The 21340-nt window shown below is 37.7% G+C and overlaps 8 protein-coding genes across 8 annotated transcripts; all 8 read left to right on the forward strand.

Annotated features, from left to right (window-relative positions):
• The first annotated feature begins 357 nt into the window (after window positions 1–357).
• LOC129795952 (L-dopachrome tautomerase yellow-f2-like) lies at window positions 358–2449 on the forward strand. Its single transcript, XM_055837569.1, has 3 exons — window positions 358–368; window positions 980–1053; window positions 1122–2449. Exons 1-3 carry the CDS (start codon window positions 358–360, stop codon window positions 2447–2449), a joined length of 1413 nt encoding a protein of 470 aa, XP_055693544.1.
• Window positions 2450–3235: 786 nt separating this feature from the next.
• On the forward strand, window positions 3236–4977 carry LOC129788113 (L-dopachrome tautomerase yellow-f2-like). Its single transcript, XM_055824128.1, has 2 exons — window positions 3236–3402; window positions 3470–4977. Exons 1-2 carry the CDS (start codon window positions 3285–3287, stop codon window positions 4771–4773), a joined length of 1422 nt encoding a protein of 473 aa, XP_055680103.1. The 5' UTR covers window positions 3236–3284; the 3' UTR covers window positions 4774–4977.
• Window positions 4978–4987: 10 nt separating this feature from the next.
• LOC129788092 (uncharacterized) lies at window positions 4988–7423 on the forward strand. The gene is made up of 3 exons (XM_055824101.1): window positions 4988–5144; window positions 5219–6954; window positions 7018–7423. Exons 1-3 carry the CDS (start codon window positions 5024–5026, stop codon window positions 7231–7233), a joined length of 2073 nt encoding a protein of 690 aa, XP_055680076.1. The 5' UTR covers window positions 4988–5023; the 3' UTR covers window positions 7234–7423.
• Window positions 7424–7487: 64 nt separating this feature from the next.
• On the forward strand, window positions 7488–8945 carry LOC129788128 (L-dopachrome tautomerase yellow-f2-like). The gene is made up of 3 exons (XM_055824149.1): window positions 7488–7671; window positions 7741–8669; window positions 8726–8945. The coding sequence occupies exons 1-3, from the start codon at window positions 7560–7562 to the stop codon at window positions 8876–8878; spliced, it is 1194 nt and encodes a 397-aa protein (XP_055680124.1). The 5' UTR covers window positions 7488–7559; the 3' UTR covers window positions 8879–8945.
• A 463-nt stretch (window positions 8946–9408) lies between these two features.
• Window positions 9409–10947, forward strand: LOC129788127 (L-dopachrome tautomerase yellow-f-like). The gene is made up of 3 exons (XM_055824148.1): window positions 9409–9543; window positions 9607–10541; window positions 10604–10947. The coding sequence occupies exons 1-3, from the start codon at window positions 9435–9437 to the stop codon at window positions 10757–10759; spliced, it is 1200 nt and encodes a 399-aa protein (XP_055680123.1). The 5' UTR covers window positions 9409–9434; the 3' UTR covers window positions 10760–10947.
• Window positions 10948–12071: 1124 nt separating this feature from the next.
• LOC129788124 (L-dopachrome tautomerase yellow-f2-like) lies at window positions 12072–13606 on the forward strand. Its single transcript, XM_055824143.1, has 3 exons — window positions 12072–12237; window positions 12304–13244; window positions 13306–13606. The coding sequence occupies exons 1-3, from the start codon at window positions 12126–12128 to the stop codon at window positions 13489–13491; spliced, it is 1239 nt and encodes a 412-aa protein (XP_055680118.1). The 5' UTR covers window positions 12072–12125; the 3' UTR covers window positions 13492–13606.
• A 581-nt stretch (window positions 13607–14187) lies between these two features.
• On the forward strand, window positions 14188–17507 carry LOC129788087 (uncharacterized). The gene is made up of 3 exons (XM_055824093.1): window positions 14188–14520; window positions 14604–16937; window positions 17012–17507. The coding sequence occupies exons 1-3, from the start codon at window positions 14209–14211 to the stop codon at window positions 17408–17410; spliced, it is 3045 nt and encodes a 1014-aa protein (XP_055680068.1). The 5' UTR covers window positions 14188–14208; the 3' UTR covers window positions 17411–17507.
• A 1622-nt stretch (window positions 17508–19129) lies between these two features.
• On the forward strand, window positions 19130–21129 carry LOC129788097 (L-dopachrome tautomerase yellow-f2-like). The gene is made up of 3 exons (XM_055824107.1): window positions 19130–19310; window positions 19406–20021; window positions 20086–21129. The coding sequence occupies exons 1-3, from the start codon at window positions 19169–19171 to the stop codon at window positions 21029–21031; spliced, it is 1704 nt and encodes a 567-aa protein (XP_055680082.1). The 5' UTR covers window positions 19130–19168; the 3' UTR covers window positions 21032–21129.
• The last annotated feature ends 211 nt before the right edge of the window (window positions 21130–21340 follow it).

The raw sequence follows: 21340 nt of genomic DNA on the forward strand, positions 1-21340 counted from the left end.
ACAGTCGCATGCCTCGCTCGTAGCCATACCCCATTTGAATAGGGTGGATGCGCTGCGGCCGCAGTTACACCGAATTCTATTAAGAATTGTCCATTCTCTTCTAGTTAAGCTGAAGCCCTTCGGTCGTTTGGTGGGGTCGGGAATTAAAAATGAATTTGCTGCCTGGGCTTTCTGCCACTCAATCTTCCACCTATCTCCGATATCAAAAGACTCACCATGAAGCTTTTTTGCGGAGCTCCAAAAGGGTTTTCGTGATTTTAATCTTAAGTTAGGAGCATCATTAACGATGTCCCTTAAAAGAGTATCGGAGTCTTTTAGTTTCTCCCATCTCTGGACCACGGTTTGAGCCCTTCTAAGATGGGGGGGAGGTATATTAGAGAGGACAGGGAGCCAGGGAGTCTTAGTTGGCTTCAGTGTACCCGAGATTGCTCGCATGGTGGTGTTTAGCTGGACGTCAACTTTTTTGCTATGGGCACTGTTGCACCATACTGGTGCACAGTACTCCGCAGTGGAGTAGACCAGGGCCAAAGCAGCTGTTCTGAGTGTCTCAGCGTCAGCGCCCCAGTGGTCTATAGTTGACCTCTTTAAAATAATTTCTTTATCAAAAAGTACGATCTATTTGCATTTTTTTTCCTTAAGAACTTAATAAAATTAAAATATTTAATTTTCAATGTAATGTGGCGGCTTACAGAGGTCTTCTTGATGAATCTAAAGTTCTAAGAAGATCAACTCAAGAACCTTTTCCCCTATAGCATTTCAACACAGTCATATTTATCGTAAAAACAAGAATATGCATTCCCAAAAACAAACAAACAAACCAAAAATTAAGAAGAGAAGAGCAAAGAACTGAATTTAAGTCTTTTTGTGCAAAATTCTGGTATAAAATGGAAAGTTCTTGAGCACACACAACCAGTTGGATGAGGGCAGCGAAAATGATTATTTTGCAAAGAATTTTGTGGTTTTTTGTGTGTGCAATCAGTGCAGGGTGCGCAGATGACAATGCTGTAGTTTTCCAATGGAATCAAGTTGAATATGAGAATCTTCCACAACCAGGTAAAGAATTAATTTTCTTAAGAAGGTTCTAAAATTATTTAGTGAATTCCTACAAATTATTTTTTCAGCTGATTCTCTGGTTGGACCCTATCAGTACTTTATTCCTGAGAATAATGATATTGTCGGATTGGGATATCATCCAGCTAGTGGATTAATGTTTGCTGTCTTAGATCGTTTAAGGCCAGGGATTCCTGCATCAATAGCTGCCTTCTGTATTAATGGACTGAAGATTGGATCAAGTCCTAAATTCTGGGCTTTCCCTAACTTTGAAATTCAAGCCCTGAGGGCGGAAGATTTTGAGGGGAAAAGTCGACAAGTTGAAGAGATTTTGCAATTGAATGACTCCTCAACAAATCAAGGACCTATCAATTATATTTGGCCACAGCCAATTCGTCCTATCTATGCAACACCTCCAAAGCCCCCAACACCCATAACTCCAATCCCCGTGGACAATTCGAGTGATTTTAGAATAATATCCACGTTTGAAGTAGTTGTGGATGAAAAATGTAATCGAGCATTATTTGTGGATGCCGGAATGGTGGAATATTATAATGTTTCATTCGTCATCCAGAAGCCAGCTCTCGTGATTTATGATCTTCCATTTGATGGATGTGAAAACAGAACTTTCCAAGCAATTCGTCGAGTTGAATTTCCCAATAATTTAGCAACAATGAATCCTTTTACAAACTTCCACATGACTTTGGATTATCAATCAAGCGATTGTGATGATCTCTACATCTACATTGCAAACTTTTGCGGGCATTTCCTCGTAGTTTATGATTATAAAACTAATGAATTTTGGTACTATACGGGTCATCCGTCTTTTCAACCAATTGCAGCTGAATCCTACATTGTCTACGATGAGACACTTGATTTTATTTTACAAGCTGGAATTTATTCCGTAGCTTTGAGCTTTCCGGATAGGTATGGGAATCGTATAGCGTACTACATAGCTGGGGCAAGTACAGCCCAATATGCCGTATCAACGAAAGTTCTGAAGAATCGTACAAAATCCCCGAGAAATTATCATCCAAATGACTTTAGGATCTACGGGTATCGAGGATCCAACACACAAACTTCAAGGATGGTCTTTGACTATACAAATCGCGTGATATTCTACGCTGAACTTCAATCGAGGAGAGTTAGTTGCTGGAACGTGAATAAACCCCTCAATCCTGACAATATTGGGGTTGTTTTTGAAACTGATCAACCCTTCTTCCCGCTCTCGATGTTCATTGATTCACGTGGATACCTCTGGTTTAGCACCGGAAGATTACCTTACATGTACTTCACTAATAATCCAATTGATTTGAGCAAGACGAATTTCTATTTCTTCCGGATCAAAATTAGGGATGTTATTAATGGGACTGTGTGTGAAAATACTAACCAATTGTAAATAAAGTGAATGACCTTTTTTGCATTTTTTTTTGTAAACTTAAAATTCGCAACTCAAGAGGAATTTGCACCACACATCGTTCTTATGTCTTTGTTTGTAATAAAATAAAAGATAAAACATTATCAAAGTTTAAGTGTTTTTGAATTATAAATGAAGCTCATCTCAAAAATTTCTTCGACCTCATTCTATGTTTTACTTCCATAAAAAGCTCTTTATCTTCAGATTAATTAATTCTCAACAGTGCATATACCGAGAGGTTTATCAATACACGTGAATTAAGCTGTATATCTTAAGTATCTGAAACCTCCTTTTCATACAAATGATGCTAAAAGTATTATATATATTTTATATGTAGGTAAATGTAGGTATATAAAGAGACAACATACCATCAATATTTTTCAAGTTCAGGGAATTGAGAAGAAATATTGTTTTTGATCAATAATATCATGACGAAAAAATTATAAAATAAAATTAATCTTTTAAATAAAACATTCTTTTAAATTACTATCTTTTATATTTCTTTTAATTAAATTTATTACCTACTTAAATAAAAATATTCATAATTGATTTATTTATAGGCAAGAAAATAATCTAAATTCTAGTTTAAATAAAAAAAAATGAATATTTTCGTTCTTTTTTCCTTAACAAAATCTCTTTGATTTTTTTTTATTAATATTTCGAAGAATTTTTAATTGAAAAAATAAATGTGATTGCAAGCACAGAACAAAATCAATTAACTTCCTACTAAAAAAATGTTATAAAAGAAGTGCTCTCTTTGGTGAAAGAGTTATTTTGTGAAGTTACCTGAAGAGGTCAAGATTTCTTCAACTTCTTCATGAAGTATTTTATTTTTATTCCTTTTATTTTCCTCCTAAATTCTGTGCATCCCAAAAGCCATGTCGAGGAAGTTTACAAGTGGAAGAAGGTTGAATTTGAGAGCCTTCCACAGCCAGGTAAAGGCAAAAAGACCTTTAAAGTGATTAAGAATATTAAAAATCGTCTATACGTGAATAATTTCAGAGGATTCCTACGTCGGTCCCTACAAGTACTATGCTCCGGAGAATAGTGATGTGATGGGAATGGGCTATCATCCAGCTAGTGGATTAATGATTGTGATTTTGGGACGTCTCAGACCCGGAAGTCCAGCCACAATTGCAGCTTTCTGTGCCAATGAATACAAATTTGGGTCAAGTCCTAAATTTTGGGCTTTCCCAAACTTTGAAATTCAAGCCCTGAGAGCGTCAGACTTTGACCAACGTGCTGGACGATCAAAGAAGAAGCACAAGGAGACCATTAATTACCAACACTATGTACAGTATGCCCCATCAAAACCAATTTATCCAATACCAAATTGGCCAACATATGAGACTGCAACAAAATCTCCAAGCACCGGGAGCAACTTTAGAATCATTTCAGCTTATCAAGTTGAGATTGATTATAAATGCAACAGAGCCTATTTTGTGGATGTTGGTCACCTGAATTACTTCCTAAGAGGATTCATAAATATTCAGAAACCCTCTATTTTAGTCTATGATCTACCTGAGGATGGCTGTAAGACGAGAAACTTCCAATTGATTCGAAGAGTTGAAATGCCAGACAGTGTAGCTGCACGAAATCCTTTTGGGATAGTCTATATAACTCTAGATAAGCAATCTAGCGATTGTGATGACCTATATCTCTACATCAACAACTTTGACACCTACACCATTGTCTATGACTACAAAAGAGATGATTTCTGGCATTTTACTGGGCATCCATCATTCGAACCCGTTGTTGCTGAATCATTCTACGTCTACGAAGATGCGCTCTACTCTCAAGTGGTGGAAGGATTAATGTCCTACGCTCTAGGCTATGCTGATGCAAATGGAGATAGGACAGCGTACTACATCACAGGAGCTAGTACAGCTCAATATGAAGTCTCCACGAAGATTTTAAAAGATAAAAGCAAAGCCCCGATGAATTATGAAGAAGATGATTTTAGGATAATGGGATATCGAGGATGCTTCAGCCAAGCTGGCAAGATGGCTGTAGATTATACGTATGGGGTTGTTTTCTACGCAGAACGACAATCAAATAGGATCAGATGCTGGAATATGAAGAAGCTCCTCAATCCGGACAATATTGGGGTTGTTTTTGACTCCTTCTTCGTTCAATATCCCTTCTCACTCTTCATTGATCCCGAAGGATATCTCTGGTTCAACAACTCTAGGCTACCTATTCTTGCTTTCACCAATATGACTCTGGATTTAAATACGATTAATAATAGATTTTTCCGTGTTAAGATTAGTGATGCAATACGAGGGACAGTTTGTGAGAATGATTGAAATTATTTAGCATGAAATAGAGTAATAAAGAATTTCCCAAACTGGTTTATTACAAAGACAGAACGAGTGAGAAGAAAGTAAAGTCAAAGAACTTTCCTAATTCTTTTCATTCAATAATTCGTACAATTAATGTATTCAATAGACAAAAAACATGTTTTAGTTGGGCATAGAAATTCGAATAAAGAACAAGATTATTCTCTAAAACACCTCAGTTGAGTTTCTAACTTCATCCACAGAGAACGTTTCAACTATGAGAGTTTTCATAGAAATTGTTGGGATTTTTATATTCTCATCTATTGTATTTTGTGGTGCAGAAGTGGAAGAAATTTATTCATGGAATTATGTAGAGTACGAGGGCCTCCCTAAACCAGGTAATATCAATCTACAAGATCAAAAAATCATCAATTTTTAAGTAGAAATCTAAAAAGAAAATTTGGGATTTTAGAGAACTCCTACGTGGCTCCTGATGAATCTTACTACATCTCTGGGAATACCAACATTGAAGGCATTGGTTACCAAGCTTCCACTGGATTATTTATTGTAACTGTGGCAAGAACAAAGCGTGGTATTCCATCCACTGTAAATGCTTTCTGTGGAAGTGACTACAAGAAGGGTAGTAACACCCCTAAAGTTAAGGGCTTCCCCAACTACCAAATAAATGAGCTAAAAGCTGAATATTTTGAGGGCAAAAAGCATTCCTCAGTGAGTGAAGAAAGTGAAAAAGAAACGAAAGAAACGAAAGAAACGAATGAAGCAAAAGAAGACAAGAAAGAGGAAGAAGCTGCGAAGGAGAAAAAAGACGTGGAGGAGGCAAAAGTAGTCGAGCAAGAATTTTATGTAAAAAGTGGCACAAAAAGCGAGATTTCGAAAGATGACCAAATTAAAAAGACTGAAGAGGAAGTCATAAAATCCGACGATACTGAGAAAGAACAAGAAGAAGAACAAACTCTTGAGGGCAAATCTAACAAGAAGAAAGAACAAAAACCGGAAAATGAAGAAACCGAAGAAGCTCAAGGGGCTCCTCATAACTCTGAGGAGAGTACACGAAAGAAGGGAAGCTATTATGTGAATAAGCCTAGTAGTAACTATGACTACCACAACACCAAGCCAACCCATGGAAGCTACACAAAACCTCAATATACACACTTAACATCTAAGCCCCATATTTCACACACTAAGCCAGACTATCAATCTTCCGGTTCTTACTATTATAAGCCACAGAATAAACCAAGTTACTCGCATATAACTACAAAGCCTCATAAAAATAAGTACGGCTCCTTGTCGCAAATTCACGTTGTTCATTCTGGTAATTCTCAAGGCTATAAAAGAGTCCCAGACATTCCTCTTCCTTATAGAGTATCTGAGTCAGACGAGCCAACAAGGCCTGAGGAAGAATTCCCCGTTAAAGAGACAGGAAACTTTGTATCAGTTCATCATCCAGTCGTAGACGACGTCTGCAATCGTGTCTGGTTTGTGGATACAGGTGTGCTGAACTATCAAGAAGGAAAGATTGAAATCCAAATACCTTCCCTTTGGATCATCGATTTACCACGTGTTAAATGTGGCAAAGGACCCTATAATATTCACAGACACTTTAAAATCCCAAAGAGTGTTGTAGCTGATGGTAGTGGTCTTAGAACTGTGGCTTTGGACTACACAAATACCGGCGCATGTAACGACGTCTTTGCCTACTTCCCTAACAGCTTCACAGGAGAGATAAATGTGTATGACTACAAGAACAACAAAGCATGGTCATTCCACGATCACTATTCCTTCTTCCCAGTTATCAGTACCAGCACCTACACACTCCAAGGGGAAGAATTTACTGATGAGATGGGAGTATCTTCAGTAACTCTTGGGTGGAGAGATGAACGTAGCTTCCGTACAGCTTATTACATTTCACCCACATCCACCGTCCAATTTGGCGTTATAACCAGAATTCTAAAGCAAGAGAAGCTAGCTCCTACAAACTACACCCTTGATGCATTCCATTCAATAGGGAATCGTGGTTGTGGAACGCAGACTTTTGCGCATGTTTTCGATGCAAGAAACGGAGTAATTTTCTACGGAGACCGAAATGGTTTATCGCTAAGATGCTGGAATGTAAGGAAACCACCTACACCGGACTACATCGATGTTGTCTACCAAGATGAAAACTTTGCATTTATCAATGAAATTTTCGTAAGTTTAACTCTTTTCTGTCTCAGATCGATAAATTTTATATAAAATTATTTGCTTTAACAGATCGATGAAGCAGGCTTCCTGTGGGCACTTAGCAATAGAAATCCTTTCTTCTTCAAAAACGGCTTTGACACAAGCCAGGTTAACGTGAGGCTCTACAGAGTTCATGTTAACAAAGCCATCGAGAGTACTCTGTGTGCCAATGATGAAAATGAATACAAGGAAGAAGGAATCTTTGACTATTACAAAACTGCTGAAGACTTTATTGCCGGACTTTAAACTTTGCAAAAAAAAATTATTAACAAAAAATCATTAAAAGAAAATATAAATTTTTCCTTCTAAATACGATGCGAAATTAATTAAAATAATTTAAACATTTAAATATATTATCAAGTAATCAAGGTCTTTGAGAAAATTCGCAATAACACAGATTCAATGTATTCTGAATAAATATTTAAACATTTGCCATATACTTGTATTTTTCTCAATGCTCACAACTCGCGATATTATAAAAGTAGAGGAAAATAACGCAGAGGTCACAATATAATGCAATATAAAAGCAATCTTTCTACTAAATTGAGAATCATTCAAAAGGCAGCAGCACAATGAAGTTATTTTTCTTTCTTTACACTTTTGGTCTAGTCCAAACGATTTTTGGAGTAGAAATTAAACAAGGATTTAAATGGAATAAAATCCTTTATGAGGGCGATACATCAGGTAACAAAGATAAAGAACTTTTCTTTTAAAATAAAATAGAATATAATGAGGAATTATAAATTATTTCAGAAAACTTCAATCCAGATAACAACATCCTTACGGCTTTTGCGTACGATCCTGAGAGTCAGAAACTCTTCCTAACTGTCCCGAGGAAATATCCCGAAACTATGTACACTTTGGCAGAAGTTGATACTGAGAAAAATTCTTTTGAATCGGGAGATACTTCCCCGCTCCTTGGAAAATTCAGTGGTCATGAAACTGGGAAAGAACTTACATCAGTTTATCAGCCAGTTATCGATGAATGTCATCGTCTTTGGGTTGTTGATGTTGGATCAGTAGAACGTAACTCAGACGGCACAGAAGGTCAGCCAGAACATAATCCTACCCTTGTGGCGTACGATCTCAAAGAAGCCAACTATCCTGAAGTTATTCGTTACACGTTTCCCGATAATTCCATTGAGAAGCCCACATTTCTGGGTGGATTTGCCGTTGATGTTGTAAAGCCGGATGAATGCAGTGAAACTTTTGTCTACATCACAAACTTCCTCACCAACGCCCTCATAGTATACGATCATAAGAATAAGGACTCCTGGACGGTACAAGATTCAACTTTTGGACCAGATAAAAAGTCAAAGTTTGACCACGATGGACAACAGTATGAATACGAAGCAGGAATCTTCGGGATTACCCTTGGAGAGAGAGATAACGAAGGAAATCGTCAAGCGTACTATTTAGTAGCAAGTAGTACCAAACTTCACAGCATCAACACCAAAGAACTGAAGCAAAAAGGAAGCAAAGTTAATGCAAATTATTTGGGAGATCGTGGTGAATCCACCGATGCCATAGGCTTAGTTTACGATCCAAAAACCAAAACTATCTTCTTCGTTGAGTCAAATAGCAAAAGAGTATCATGCTGGAATACCCAGGAAACACTAAACAAGGATAAAATTGATGTAATCTATCACAATGCAGACTTTTCCTTTGGAACAGATATATCGGTAAGATTTAAAAAAAAATATCAGTTTCAAAATTAAAATTGATTTCTTTCTTTCAGATTGATAGTCAGGATAATTTGTGGTTCCTAGCAAATGGACTTCCACCTCTGGAAAATTCTGATAAATTTGTCTTTACAAAGCCACGTTATCAAATATTCAAAGTCAACATTCAAGAAGCAATTGCTGGAACTAAATGTGAAAAGAATCTTTAACAAATGAAACTTTGTAGAAAAATACATAATATCTGAATAAAAAGTCATAAATGTACCATAAAAAAAAGTTTTTTTTATATAAAATAAAATGAAAATATATTAAAAAAAAATTATTAGATTAATACATTAGAGTTCCACATCTAAGAATAATTTTAAAAAAATAATGCGCGAGAGTAACATCCACTGTCCTCTACTGTAACTTTTATTAATTGGTAATTTATTTTAATAAAAGAATTAATTTTCTTTATTTTTGAAAATTTTATGTGATCACGTATCATGCTAAAAGCACTCCAAAGTGACTTCAATCTCTAACTTTTTAAAACTGTTTTTTTTTTCAAAAATTCTTTTAAAATATTGTTTAAAAAATTATATAAATAAAAAATTAAAACATGCATTGTTTCATTTATAAAATTTTATTATTTGCCTTTCTGGCTTTGCTCAATATTTGCTAGATCGGCTAGATCTTTTTTTTTTAATTTTTTCTTCGATGAAATACAAACCCTATAAAAGCAATCTTTCTACCTCACTGAGAATCAGTTGAATTGAAGCAGCAGCAATGAAAGTGTTTTTCTCAATTTTTACGCTCGTCCTCTTCCAAGGGACCCTTGGAGCGGATACTCAAGGATATAAATGGAAGCAATTGCTCTACAATAATGTTACACCAGGTAACCGAAATTAATTTTCTTTTGAAACTAAATTACTTTAATGTTCAAATAAAAACATTTCAGGATCCTACAATCCGGATAATATGATCAGTACGGCTTTTGCCTACGATGCTGAGGGTGAAAAACTCTTCCTAGCTGTCCCAAGGAAGTTACCCAGAGTTCCGTATACATTGGCGGAAGTGGATACAAAGAATAGTCTTGGTGTTAAGGGAAAACATTCACCGTTACTTAACAAATTCAGTGGGCACAAAACTGGGAAGGAACTAACATCAATCTATCAGCCAGTTATTGATGATTGTCGTCGCCTTTGGGTGGTTGATATTGGTTCCGTGGAATATCGCTCAAGAGGTGCCAAAGACTACCCGAGTCATCGTCCTGCAATTGTTGCGTACGACCTAAAGCAACCAAACTACCCCGAAGTTGTTCGATACTATTTCCCCACAAGATTAGTGGAGAAGCCAACATATTTCGGTGGATTTGCCGTTGATGTTGCAAACCCAAAGGGGGATTGTAGTGAAACTTTTGTCTACATTACAAACTTCCTCAGGGGAGCTCTCTTTATATACGATCATAAGAAGCAGGATTCGTGGAATGTAACTCATCCCACCTTCAAAGCAGAACGACCCACTAAATTTGATTACGGCGGAAAGGAATATGAATTCAAAGCCGGAATTTTCGGAATTACTCTCGGAGATCGAGACAGTGAAGGCAATCGTCCAGCTTACTACTTAGCCGGAAGTGCCATCAAAGTCTACAGCGTCAACACGAAAGAACTTAAGCAGAAGGGTGGAAAGCTGAATCCGGAGCTTCTTGGAAACCGCGGGAAGTACAACGATGCCATTGCCCTAGCTTACGATCCCAAAACTAAAGTTATCTTCTTTGCTGAGGCCAACACAAAGCAAGTATCCTGCTGGAACACACAGAAAATGCCACTGAGGATGAAGAATACCGACGTAGTCTACACTAGTTCTCGCTTTGTCTTTGGAACGGACATTTCGGTGAGATTTAAAAATAATTTTCCTTTTTTTTTGTGTCGTTTTAACCGACCTATTCCTTACAGGTTGATAGCAAGGGCGGCCTCTGGTTCATGTCTAACGGCTTTCCGCCTATAAGGAAATCAGAAAAATTCAAATATGACTTCCCACGCTACCGTCTAATGAGGATCATGGACACACAGGAAGCAATTGCCGGAACTGCTTGCGATATGAATGCATAAAAGTTAATTTTCAACCCAAGAAGAAGACCTAAAGAGGCTTTTCCAGGCTTTGATGCAGGAGAGGTGGTTATCAACGCAAAATCAGCTATTGTTGTATGAGGAGGAGAAATTATTGATTCTGAATTCTATAAAAAAAAATTTAATTTGTGAAATATTTGGCAATAATAAATTAATTGAATTACAAGAAACATTTTTTGTCTATTTATTTGAATTCTTTAATTTACTGAGGTAAATCTGAAAAGGATTCTTGGTCAGTTGAAGCATTCGAAAAAACCCTTCGTGTTACAAAATCTTATTTTTTTTAGATCGTAATTATCGTCTTTTTACTAAATCTATTACAAGTTTTAAAAAAAAATGCTAAAGCAAAGCTTAAAAAAATGGTTAATCGGGGGTATTTATTGGCCAAATAAGTGAAAACTGTGCAGTTTCTATAGCAAAACATTCACTCCCGGACCAATTTTTTCCGCGTTTAGGTGGGATTCCACCACCCAGGAAGCATTTCCCTGACCCCCACACAGACCTTCCTTGTTGCAGATGACCTGTGGGAAAGTCCAAAAAACCTGCAGGAAGTGATTTGTGTCGTGAAAATACAGAAAAATATCCCGTAAAAATTGGTCAGGGAAAGAATGTTTTGATTTTTCACTTCGCGCATTTTCACATATTTGACCGCTAAATGACCACAAATTTCCACTTTTCACGGCTTTCCTGGCACTGAGAACACTTCAGCAAAGCCCATTTTCACTTTTTCATGGAAAAATATCCCCAAATACTGAGAAAATACGAAATGAAAAACATGTTGAGTGCACAGAAAAGAATGATGAAAATGTCGGAAGCATGCGTCAGAGAAAGACGAAAGATACAGAAATACATTAGTGGGAGTGAGAGGGAATGACAAAAAAATGTCAGGAAAAAATGTCATGATCATTTTCTCTTGACATTCTTTTCCTGCATAGCACCATTACTCAAGATGATTTTAAGGATATTTTTAGATTTAAGATGATAGTTTAAAAAAAAAGAATCCTAAATAGACAATCCTAAAGAAACAATCCTAAACAGACAAATAAGTAAAAATTCTTAAAAAATATTTTTTTTAATAAGAAAAAAATATCAAAGCTGTGTAAATAATTTCTCAAACTCACGTACAAAATCTTGAATGAATTTGAACAATTGCTTGACAATTAATTATGAAATAAATTCCAGTTATTATGCAATTAATCGCTGCATTTGCTTAAGATTTTGTAACAAGGTTTGCAAATCTGTTTCAATATTTATTTTATGATCAATTTACCTCTCTAGGTAACATTTACCTATAAAAGCAATCACATGTGAAGCATGAATAGTCAGTGTTAATGAAGAAATTGCAATTATGAGGTTCTTCTTTGTTTTCCTTGCCATCGTCCTTTTTCAAGGGATCCACGGAGCTTATGTGGAAATAGGATATTCTCTGAGAAATATTACATTCGATGGATTGGATACAGGTAAGAATATTCTAAAGAAATGGAAGAATTTATTTTAAATTATTTCTTTTTAAATAATTCCTTTAGATGACTACAATCCAAAGTTCAACATTCCAACGGGTTTGGCAGTTGATCCCGAAGGATATAGGCTCTTCATAGCCATCCCAAGGAGAAAGCCAAAGGTTCCCTACACTGTGGCTGAACTGAATATGGTCATGAATCCCGGATTTCCCGTCGAGAGAGCTCCGAGCTTTGAGAAATTCAAAAAATTCAATGGCGAGGGCAAAAAGGATCTTGTTAATGTGTATCAGCCAGTCATTGATGATTGTCGTCGTCTTTGGGTGCTTGACATTGGGAAGGTGGAATACACCGGTGGTGATGCTGATCAATATCCCAAAGGAAAGCCTACCCTAATTGCCTACGACCTCAAGAAGGATCATACTCCGGAAATTCATCGATTTGAAATTCCAGACGATCTCTATAGCTCACAAGTTGAATTTGGTGGATTTGCCGTTGATGTTGTTAACACGAAAGGAGACTGTACGGAGTCATTTGTCTACCTGACCAATTTCAAGGATAACTCTCTAATTGTCTACGATGAGACACAAAAGAAAGCTTGGAAATTCACAGATAAAACATTTGAAGCTGATAAGGAATCCACGTTCTCCTACTCGGGAGAGGAACAAATGAAGTACAAAGTTGGTCTTTTTGGGATAGCTCTGGGTGATAGGGATGAAATGGGGCATCGTCCTGCCTACTATATCGCTGGGAGTAGCACCAAAGTCTACAGTGTTAACACTAAAGAACTCAAAACAGAGAATGGTCAGTTAAATCCTCAGCTTCACGGTGATCGTGGAAAGTACACGGATGCAATTGCCCTAGCCTACGATCCTGAGCATAAAGTCCTCTACTTTGCTGAATCCGACAGCAGGCAGGTGTCCTGTTGGAATGTAAATATGGAGCTAAAACCAGACAATACGGATGTGATCTTCTCTAGTGCCCGTTTTACTTTTGGAACGGATATTTTGGTGAGAATCTCAAAAGAATTTTGAATTTTAACCGAATTTATTGAACATTTCTCCCTTTTAGGTTGATAGCAAGGGAATGCTGTGGATAATGGCTAATGGACATCCACCAGTAGAGGATCAAGAGAAGATTTGGAAGATGAGATTCGTAAACCGGAAGATCCGTATTATGAAAGTGGATACGGAACGTGTATTCAAATATTCACGCTGCAATCCAAATTATAAGCCCCCGAAAGAAATTGAAGTTTGAGCCACAGAAAAAGCTCAATTTTCAACAAGAATTTGATCTTAATCTGAATACCTAAAGTCTGTCAAAGAATTTCTTATTATTTGAAAACCAATAAATTGATTTATTTTCCGCATTATTTGCATTGATTCATTTCCTTCTGCACAGGATATTAAAGAATTGACTAATTTAGAATTTTTTTGTTCTATTCTCGCGTAATTTATTCACAAAATCATCAAATAATTTAAATTCAAACATGCACAAGAAGAGAGTTTTGCAATAAAACTTTTGCAATAAAAATATTTTCAAAGTATAACGCCTAATGCTGAATTATTTAAAAAGACATAAAATCGCCACGAAATCCTCTAAACTCTTATGCTAAAAAAAAAAACCTTTTCAATTCACTACAATTTAGGCATACTAAAGACCATCGGGGTGCCCATTTCTTCAGCATGTAAGTATACCAAAAAGAGTCTCATCGTGTGCAAAATTAATGTGGGTTTCCAATAAAAACAAGTTTTATCGTCGGCACATGGGACACACAAAAGTTCATCACCTCCCCAGCATCCACCAATATTCTTCCCATCTTCCCGTGCAAGAAGTAAAATAGAATGGAGGACAAATTCAGTCAAAGAACTCATTCTATTTCGCACATCGCGACTTTATGGCCCACACCAGTTGGGGTATAAAAGCTCGATGGGATCGCGGTGAGCCGCACAGGTGTACGGAGCTTCCCACCAAATGAAGATCCACCGCGTTTTAACATTATTGTTCCTAATTCTGCCTGCCCTTTCGCATGCAGAAAATTACGCCCTTGAGGCATACAAATGGCAACGTTTGTGGTACGATAATCCGCATGGAAATGTGAATCAAAATAGTTTACTACCAACAAGTGCAGTTTACTACCCCGAACGTGGATACCTCTTCATTGGGATTAAGAGAGATTGCCAAGGAATTCCGGCTACACTCAATGTTATCGACGTGAAGAAGCACAGACCGGGCTCCAGTCCACCATTAACACCCTACCCAAATTATGAGCTCAATGAAATTCCTGTAAGTACCCCATCTCTTCTGGCATTTTTGCAGTGATTTTTGGCTTTAAAAAATCTCATGATTGCACCATCTTTTTTTTCCAGATTTATCCAACAAATCAACATTTTACCAGAAGTTTGCCTGAAAGTGAATTTGGTGAGAGTGTACAAGCTACAAATGTAGAAACTAAATGGCTACCACGACCTGGAACCCATGCAGTATCAATTTCCGGTTCAGCCACATCATCCACAACTTCTTCACATTCAACTTCAGCTTCATCCAGTGCTTCTTCTTCATCCAATTCATCATCATCAAATTCATCAAACAGCTCAAGTCATTCGAATCAATCTCAATCAAATCAATCTCAGTCAAATCAAAGCGCTGGGCAGTCATCTCAATCAAATCAAGGAAATCAAGCTGGAGGATCTGCTGCACAGGGTAGTCCATCAGCTTCTCACAGTGCACCACAAACTCCAACGGGACAATTTCCTCCTGTTGGTGGGTATCCACAGCAGCAACCTGGGCAATATCCGCAGCAACCAGGACAGCATGCTCAGCAGCCAGTACAAAACATTGGGCAATATCCTCAACAACCGGGACAGTATCCGCAAGTTCCTGGACAATATCCACAACAGCCAGGACAGAATCCTCAGCAGCCTGGAAATTATCCACAGCAGCCAGGGCAATATCCACAGCAGCCAGGGCAGCATTCACAGCAGCCAGGTCAATATCCCCAACAACCGGTACAGAATCCTCAGCTGCCTGGTCAATACCCACAGCAGCCAGGACAGCATTCACAACAACCTGGAAATTATCCACAGCAACCAGGATTGAATCCTGGACAGCATCCTCAACAACCTGGGCAATATCCTCAACAGCCAGGTCAACATGCACAACAACCAGGGCAGCACCCTCAACAACCTGGGCAGTATCCTCAACAATCTGGAAATTATCCACAGCAGCCAGGACACGTACAACACCCAGGACAGCACCCTCAGCAACCAGGACAATATCCTGCAACTGGACCACAACAACCTGGTCATTATCCTGTAACAGGACCTCAACAACCAGGACAGTATCCACAGCCACCCGGACATGTGCAACAACCAGGGCAGCGTCCTCAACAGCCTGGCCAGTATCCCGCTACAGGACCTCAACAACCTGGGCAATATCCATCAACTGGTTCACATCAACCTGGTCAATATCCAACGGGCGGTTCAAATCAATTCGGTCAATATCCTGGAACAGGACAATACCCTACTGGTCAGTATCCTGGGCAATTTCCATCAACTGCACCACAAAACCCCGGTCAATTTCCAACACCTGGCCATCAACCTGGACAATATCCTCAAACAGGGCAATCTAATCCATTCTTCCCACCCACAAATCAACAAAACGTTTCCCCTAATCAGCCCTATAAACCACCCTACAAACCATTCAGCCCGCCAATAAACACCGGAAATTGGAATCAACCAACACACCAAAATCAATGGCCACAGAATTATCCTGGATCTTCAAATTCAAATAATTATCCCATATCTGAGACGGGTAATCAGAGACCTGATCATCTGACGGGATCCTACCCCAGTCAGGGGCCAAGTAATGTCCCAAGTGGACCTATTGGACCAAGTGGCCCAAGCATCCCAAGTGGCCCAAGTGCTCCTACAGGTCAAAGAACAAAATCTCTCATTTCTGTGAGTGCCATGGTTATAGATAAGTGCGACAGGCTCTGGCTGCTGGATTCCGGTGTTGTGAGGCATGAAAACAAGAGATCAGTCATCTACCGTCCATCCCTGTGGATCTTTGATTTAACTTTCGGAGAAAGGCTCGGGGATTATCGATTTATCCGTCGTGTTGAATTTCCCAGAGAAATTGTTGAAACTGGCGAAGGATTGGGTAGTATAACTGTTGATGTGCGCGATAGATCTTCATGTGATTCAGCCACAGCTTACTTCACGAACTTCCTGGACAATACAATTGGAGTTTATTCTTTCCAAAAGGCAGATGCATGGATTTTCCAGCATTACTCATTTAAGCCTGATAACCAGGAGAGTCAATTCTCATTTGATGGATCATCCTACACAGCGCATCATGGAATAGATTCAATTTCAGTAGGATGGCGTGAGAGTCAGGGCTACAGCACAGTATTCTATCAATCATTCTCAAGTTCGGGGCTCTATGCAACATCAACAGGAGTTCTCCTCAATAAGAGTCTCGCACCGAAGAACTATAACAGGCATGATTTCAAATTTGTGGGATATCGTGGATGCAATTCGCGATCACCAGCATTAATCTTTGATCATCGGTATGGAGTGATTTTCTTTGCAAATGTTCAGTCTAAATCCATTAAATGCTGGAATGTTAAGAAGTCACTTCATCCTGAGAATATTGGATCGATTCCTGTGACTCACGACAACAACAACCAGAAAAGTTTGAGCGTAAGATTTACATCTTTTATCTGCTTCAAAGAGATTTGTTCTAAAAATGATTTTTTTTCTTCATCCTTTTGTAGATCGATAGCCGTGGTGATCTCTGGTTGATCAGCAATGGACGCTTGCAATGCAACAATGCGCCAATTCAAGGAGATCGCTCATATTCAACGTGGATCTACCGAATCAACATTCTCGATGCAATTCGAGGGACTGTTTGTGACTCAACAGGCTTCACGAAAACCATCTACGACGACGAAGGAAATCAATATATTGGTGATGATCCAATTGAGGATGAAGATTTTTACAAAAACCACCTAATTGACTACTTGACACAACATTGGGATGAGGAAGGCAGTGAGAAACAAATAGAAGTCATCCCCGAAGATCTCATTGAGACTGCCAGAGAACACACTGAAGAGTTGAAGGAGGAAGAAGTAGAAGAAGCCAGGGAGATTAAAATAAGAAAAGTGAATCACTAAAATTATTCGTTTGCTGAAGAAGAATTTGAATAAATCTGAAAGCATGCAAGTTGTGGCTTTTTTGGGTAGACCAATAAACATTCTATTTTATCTCTTATTTTGTGAGCTTGTTTTTGGGGCAGACAAATTGCATTCAATGCGAGGAGAATCATCGTCTGAGAATTTAGATTTTAATGTAAAGATCAACAGAAAAATTGGAAGAACTTTTGCAGAAGGTCACACATTCTCGTTGGTTTTCTCTTGAAGTTAGATAGATAGATAGATAGATAGATAAGTTTTATTACTTCCATTGAGTTAAGAGACATTGGTATGAAAGAACTTTTTCATCTTGATTAGAATTTAATTAATGGTTATGGAGATCAGTTTTTAATTTAAAGATTCACGGAGAAGTCATAAATTCCAGAATATTTGGTTAGAACATAATTCTTTCCATTTCATTCTAAAGCTTAAGCTTCTACTGCGATTTGGCGCAACTTAAGAATTTCTAAAAACTGATGAAATATTCAGAATAGTTTACAAAAACGAAAAATTAAGAAACACGATAAGATAATAATTTAGCAACAAAAAAACTTAAAACAGCGATTCTAAATTAATATAAATTATCAAACGCATATTAGAGAAGCAGATTAAATCCCACACAAAGAATTCTAGGAGTGAGAGACGTTGTGAAAGTAAAATGATTAATATTAGTCGTATTCACGTGGAAGTAGTAATCAATTTAATATTAAAAAAATAACGAATTTCTCTCCAAGGTTATTTTTGAGAGCTTTACGAAGGATTAAACCTCAAAAAGGACCTAACTCTCCTTGATAGTCCTTCTAATCTTTCGAATCACATCCTTATTTACAAAGAAAATTGAGTTCCAAATTATTCTTAAGAGTTTAGAATTTTTCAAAGATTTTCCAGATTAACTTCCTACCTACCCTTCATTAGTTAGAACTTGATCTGTGTTTAAATACTGAGGATTTGTATAATGTATACCCACAACCATAAGATTTTTTATGCTATTTTTTCACTGATTTAAAGGCAGAATTATGATTGATTAAATAATTTTCATTCTTCACGATATTTTAATGAAAAACTTACCTAAAAAAAATAATGTATAGAGCAACTCAGACTGCGTATGTACGTTAAACAAAGCCCCGGTGTACTTTTATGAGCTGTACTCACCCTCAGTCGTTGTCGGGAACAATGCTGCAATATGATGCTCCTTTAAGAACTGCTGGTTAGAATTATCCACGGGATCGAAATAGCAGATTAAACTGAAAAATAAATCATTTGCATTTTTAACATAAATTAATTAATAAAAATTACTCTTCTCTGTTTCAGCGATATTCCTCGTAGAGATGAGAAAGATTCCCGCAGTCTCAAAAGCAATCCTTTGAAGCATTTTTTAAGCATCCCGACGTTCTTCCGGGCATTCCATAGATCCTGCGATGACTTAAATATTTATCTTCCATCCATTCTATCCAATAATCATGCCAAAAGTTATAAGAAAATAAAGTTTTACCCAACTTACTAAGCTCTGTGTGAGCAATACTAATATTTTGAACATACGATAGAGAAAAAACAAGTTCTCTAGCCCAAAAGATTCAAGATTCTGGAAACATTTGATAATAATATGCGTGAGATGGTCAATAAACTCATATTTCTCCACTACTCTAGCGTGCTTCTCACACTCCTCTATAAAAGATCAAAAAATTCTATTAGCCCTTTCAGTCGAAGTTGATCGATTCTTGTGTGAAGAAATCCATCATCATGAGGAGTTATTTGGGAGCCAAAGCGCTCCTCTTCATTACAATTACCTTCCTCAAAGTTGCAAGCAGTGTTCCAGCTTCGGGAAAAGTGAAGGCTCTCTACAATTGGAGTCCTTTTGAATTTTCAGGACTTCCCCAAAGTGGTGAGTTTGAAAATTCTGTGTGAAAAAAGTGATCTTAAAAATTATTTTTTCAACATCATTTTGTGATCTAATTTTGAGTGAATTTTTCTTTAAAGAATTTGCCCAGGTTGATGGATACAATTACTACATCAGCAAATACATCCTCCCCACTGCTGTTTCCCTTCATATCAAGAGTCAATGTATGTTCTTCCCAATTTTGAGATTGAATCCCGGTATCCCAGCTACGGTTACTTACGTGGATACAAGTGAATACCGCAAAGGATCTTCACCAGTTCTTCGGGGATTCCCCACGTATGAGGATAACTACGTTCCTGGGTGGTTTGGTGTGAATACCCTTCCGGATGATGATTATCTGCACAACATCTATCCAGGCTATGGGAAGAATTTGAATGTTGACGATGAGGAGGATATTCCAGAAAAGGATGAGTCCAAAAAAGATGATCAAATCAAGGATGAGCCTAAAAAAGACGATGAAATTAAAGAAGAGATTAAGAAAGACGATCAAGTTACAGATGAGTCAAGAAAGGAAGAAGTTAAGGACAAGAAAGTTGTGGAGGAGAAGTTAAATGATAAAGAAGCTGTAAAACGTGAAGAAGATGAAATTATTGATGAAAAGAGGAAAGTTGTTGTGAAAACAGACAAAGAAGAGATTCATGATGAAAGCAGGAAAAGCCATGGAAGCTATAACAAAAATCCCAGCGTAGTCTATGTGTAAGTAAATGACTTCCTTGGAAGCTAAACAACCCAATAATTGTTATTATTTAACTCTTTTTAGCCCTGTTCAAACCCCATCAGTTGCATCATCCCGCAACCTCTATCACTTTGTCTCAGTTTACTACACCAACATGGATAATCAATGCAATCGTCTGTTTTTCGTGGACTACGGTGTTCAGCGTCAATTTGGTAATGTCATCTACACACGTCGTCCTGTCCTGTGGGCATTCCCCATCTACGGATGTACTCCGGAAACTCTAAATCAACCCCCAGTACTCAAAGTAACCATCCCTAATACAGTTTACAATGATGCAACAGGCTTCTCAACTGCTGCCATTGATATCTACGGCAGTTGTGATGAATTTGCAGTTTACATTGCAAACTGCTACGATAACTCCATCGTTGTCTATGATAATGTGAAGAAGTACTTCTGGGCATACAAGCACAACACTTTCCAACCAGGTGCTGAGAGATCATTTGTCTCCGGCCTTCCTCCAATTGATTCATACAATTTTGGTGTAATGGGTATTTCTTTGGGGGCACAAACCAAGAGTCTCTACAAGGACTTCTACTATGCTCCAGGATCAAGCTATGGTGTATTCAAATCCTCAACGGAGATCATTAGGAACAAATATTGGGCTCCTGGAGATCCAGCTTCGCCATTCTTTGCTTTCCTTGGCTACGGAGGAATTGATCGTCAATCAATTATGCTCTTTGACGATGAAACTCAAGTTTTGTTCTTCATCCACTTGCTCTCCAATACACTACAGTGCTGGAATACAAACGCTCCACTGGAAGATGGAAATGTTGTTACTCTCTTTAGTGATTTGGAGTTCGGAGTAGACATCCTAATGGACGGTGATAGGAATCTTCGATTCCTGCTCTACAATGGCAATGGCTTGACATTCTACGACCAAGGCAGGACTACCAATCCATTCTATCAGCTCTACTACGTTAACATTGATAGCGTCATTAAGGGTACTGCTTGTGACCCAAAGTACGTCTAAAACGCCGTAGTTGATTTAATTAAATCAAGTGAATAAAAATGAAATAATGTAGGACAATTTTCTCTGCCTAATAAAATTAGTTAAAAGAAGATTTAAAATGATGTTTCTTTCAATTATTCCTGCTCTTGAACCTTGTTAAACCCATTTTAATGCAAGATTACTGCTGCCAAGAATTTAATTATTTAACCAACGCCTGTCCTAATTCAAAGACCTCAAAGGGCTTAAAGAGAAGGGGCCTAAGAAAATGTTGAGTCGACTTCCCAAAAGATTATTCATTGTGGAAACATTTACCACACGTGCCTTAATGTT

The sequence above is a fragment of the Lutzomyia longipalpis genome, chromosome 1, assembly GCF_024334085.1.
Source record: "Lutzomyia longipalpis isolate SR_M1_2022 chromosome 1, ASM2433408v1".
Taxonomy (NCBI): domain Eukaryota; kingdom Metazoa; phylum Arthropoda; class Insecta; order Diptera; family Psychodidae; genus Lutzomyia; species Lutzomyia longipalpis.

Excerpts from the sequence above, each read along its gene's own strand:
- LOC129788113 (XM_055824128.1), top strand. The coding sequence starts at position 3,285 with ATGAAGTATTTTATTTTTATTCCTTTTATTTTCCTCCTAAATTCTGTG. Across the intron at positions 3,403-3,469 it reads TGAGAGCCTTCCACAGCCAG|AGGATTCCTACGTCGGTCCC; the intron begins GTAAAGGCAAAA and ends GAATAATTTCAG.
- LOC129788128 (XM_055824149.1), top strand. The coding sequence starts at position 7,560 with ATGAAGTTATTTTTCTTTCTTTACACTTTTGGTCTAGTCCAAACGATT. Across the intron at positions 7,672-7,740 it reads TTATGAGGGCGATACATCAG|AAAACTTCAATCCAGATAAC; the intron begins GTAACAAAGATA and ends AAATTATTTCAG. Across the intron at positions 8,670-8,725 it reads CCTTTGGAACAGATATATCG|ATTGATAGTCAGGATAATTT; the intron begins GTAAGATTTAAA and ends TCTTTCTTTCAG.
- LOC129788097 (XM_055824107.1), top strand. The coding sequence starts at position 19,169 with ATGAGGAGTTATTTGGGAGCCAAAGCGCTCCTCTTCATTACAATTACC. Across the intron at positions 19,311-19,405 it reads TTCAGGACTTCCCCAAAGTG|AATTTGCCCAGGTTGATGGA; the intron begins GTGAGTTTGAAA and ends TTTTCTTTAAAG. Across the intron at positions 20,022-20,085 it reads AATCCCAGCGTAGTCTATGT|CCCTGTTCAAACCCCATCAG; the intron begins GTAAGTAAATGA and ends AACTCTTTTTAG.
- LOC129788087 (XM_055824093.1), top strand. The coding sequence starts at position 14,209 with ATGAAGATCCACCGCGTTTTAACATTATTGTTCCTAATTCTGCCTGCC. Across the intron at positions 14,521-14,603 it reads ATGAGCTCAATGAAATTCCT|ATTTATCCAACAAATCAACA; the intron begins GTAAGTACCCCA and ends TTTTTTTTCCAG. Across the intron at positions 16,938-17,011 it reads ACAACCAGAAAAGTTTGAGC|ATCGATAGCCGTGGTGATCT; the intron begins GTAAGATTTACA and ends ATCCTTTTGTAG.
- LOC129795952 (XM_055837569.1), top strand. Across the intron at positions 1,054-1,121 it reads TGAGAATCTTCCACAACCAG|CTGATTCTCTGGTTGGACCC; the intron begins GTAAAGAATTAA and ends TTATTTTTTCAG.
- LOC129788092 (XM_055824101.1), top strand. The coding sequence starts at position 5,024 with ATGAGAGTTTTCATAGAAATTGTTGGGATTTTTATATTCTCATCTATT. Across the intron at positions 5,145-5,218 it reads CGAGGGCCTCCCTAAACCAG|AGAACTCCTACGTGGCTCCT; the intron begins GTAATATCAATC and ends TTGGGATTTTAG. Across the intron at positions 6,955-7,017 it reads CATTTATCAATGAAATTTTC|ATCGATGAAGCAGGCTTCCT; the intron begins GTAAGTTTAACT and ends TTGCTTTAACAG.
- LOC129788127 (XM_055824148.1), top strand. The coding sequence starts at position 9,435 with ATGAAAGTGTTTTTCTCAATTTTTACGCTCGTCCTCTTCCAAGGGACC. Across the intron at positions 9,544-9,606 it reads CTACAATAATGTTACACCAG|GATCCTACAATCCGGATAAT; the intron begins GTAACCGAAATT and ends AAAACATTTCAG. Across the intron at positions 10,542-10,603 it reads TCTTTGGAACGGACATTTCG|GTTGATAGCAAGGGCGGCCT; the intron begins GTGAGATTTAAA and ends TATTCCTTACAG.
- LOC129788124 (XM_055824143.1), top strand. The coding sequence starts at position 12,126 with ATGAGGTTCTTCTTTGTTTTCCTTGCCATCGTCCTTTTTCAAGGGATC. Across the intron at positions 12,238-12,303 it reads ATTCGATGGATTGGATACAG|ATGACTACAATCCAAAGTTC; the intron begins GTAAGAATATTC and ends TAATTCCTTTAG. Across the intron at positions 13,245-13,305 it reads CTTTTGGAACGGATATTTTG|GTTGATAGCAAGGGAATGCT; the intron begins GTGAGAATCTCA and ends TCTCCCTTTTAG.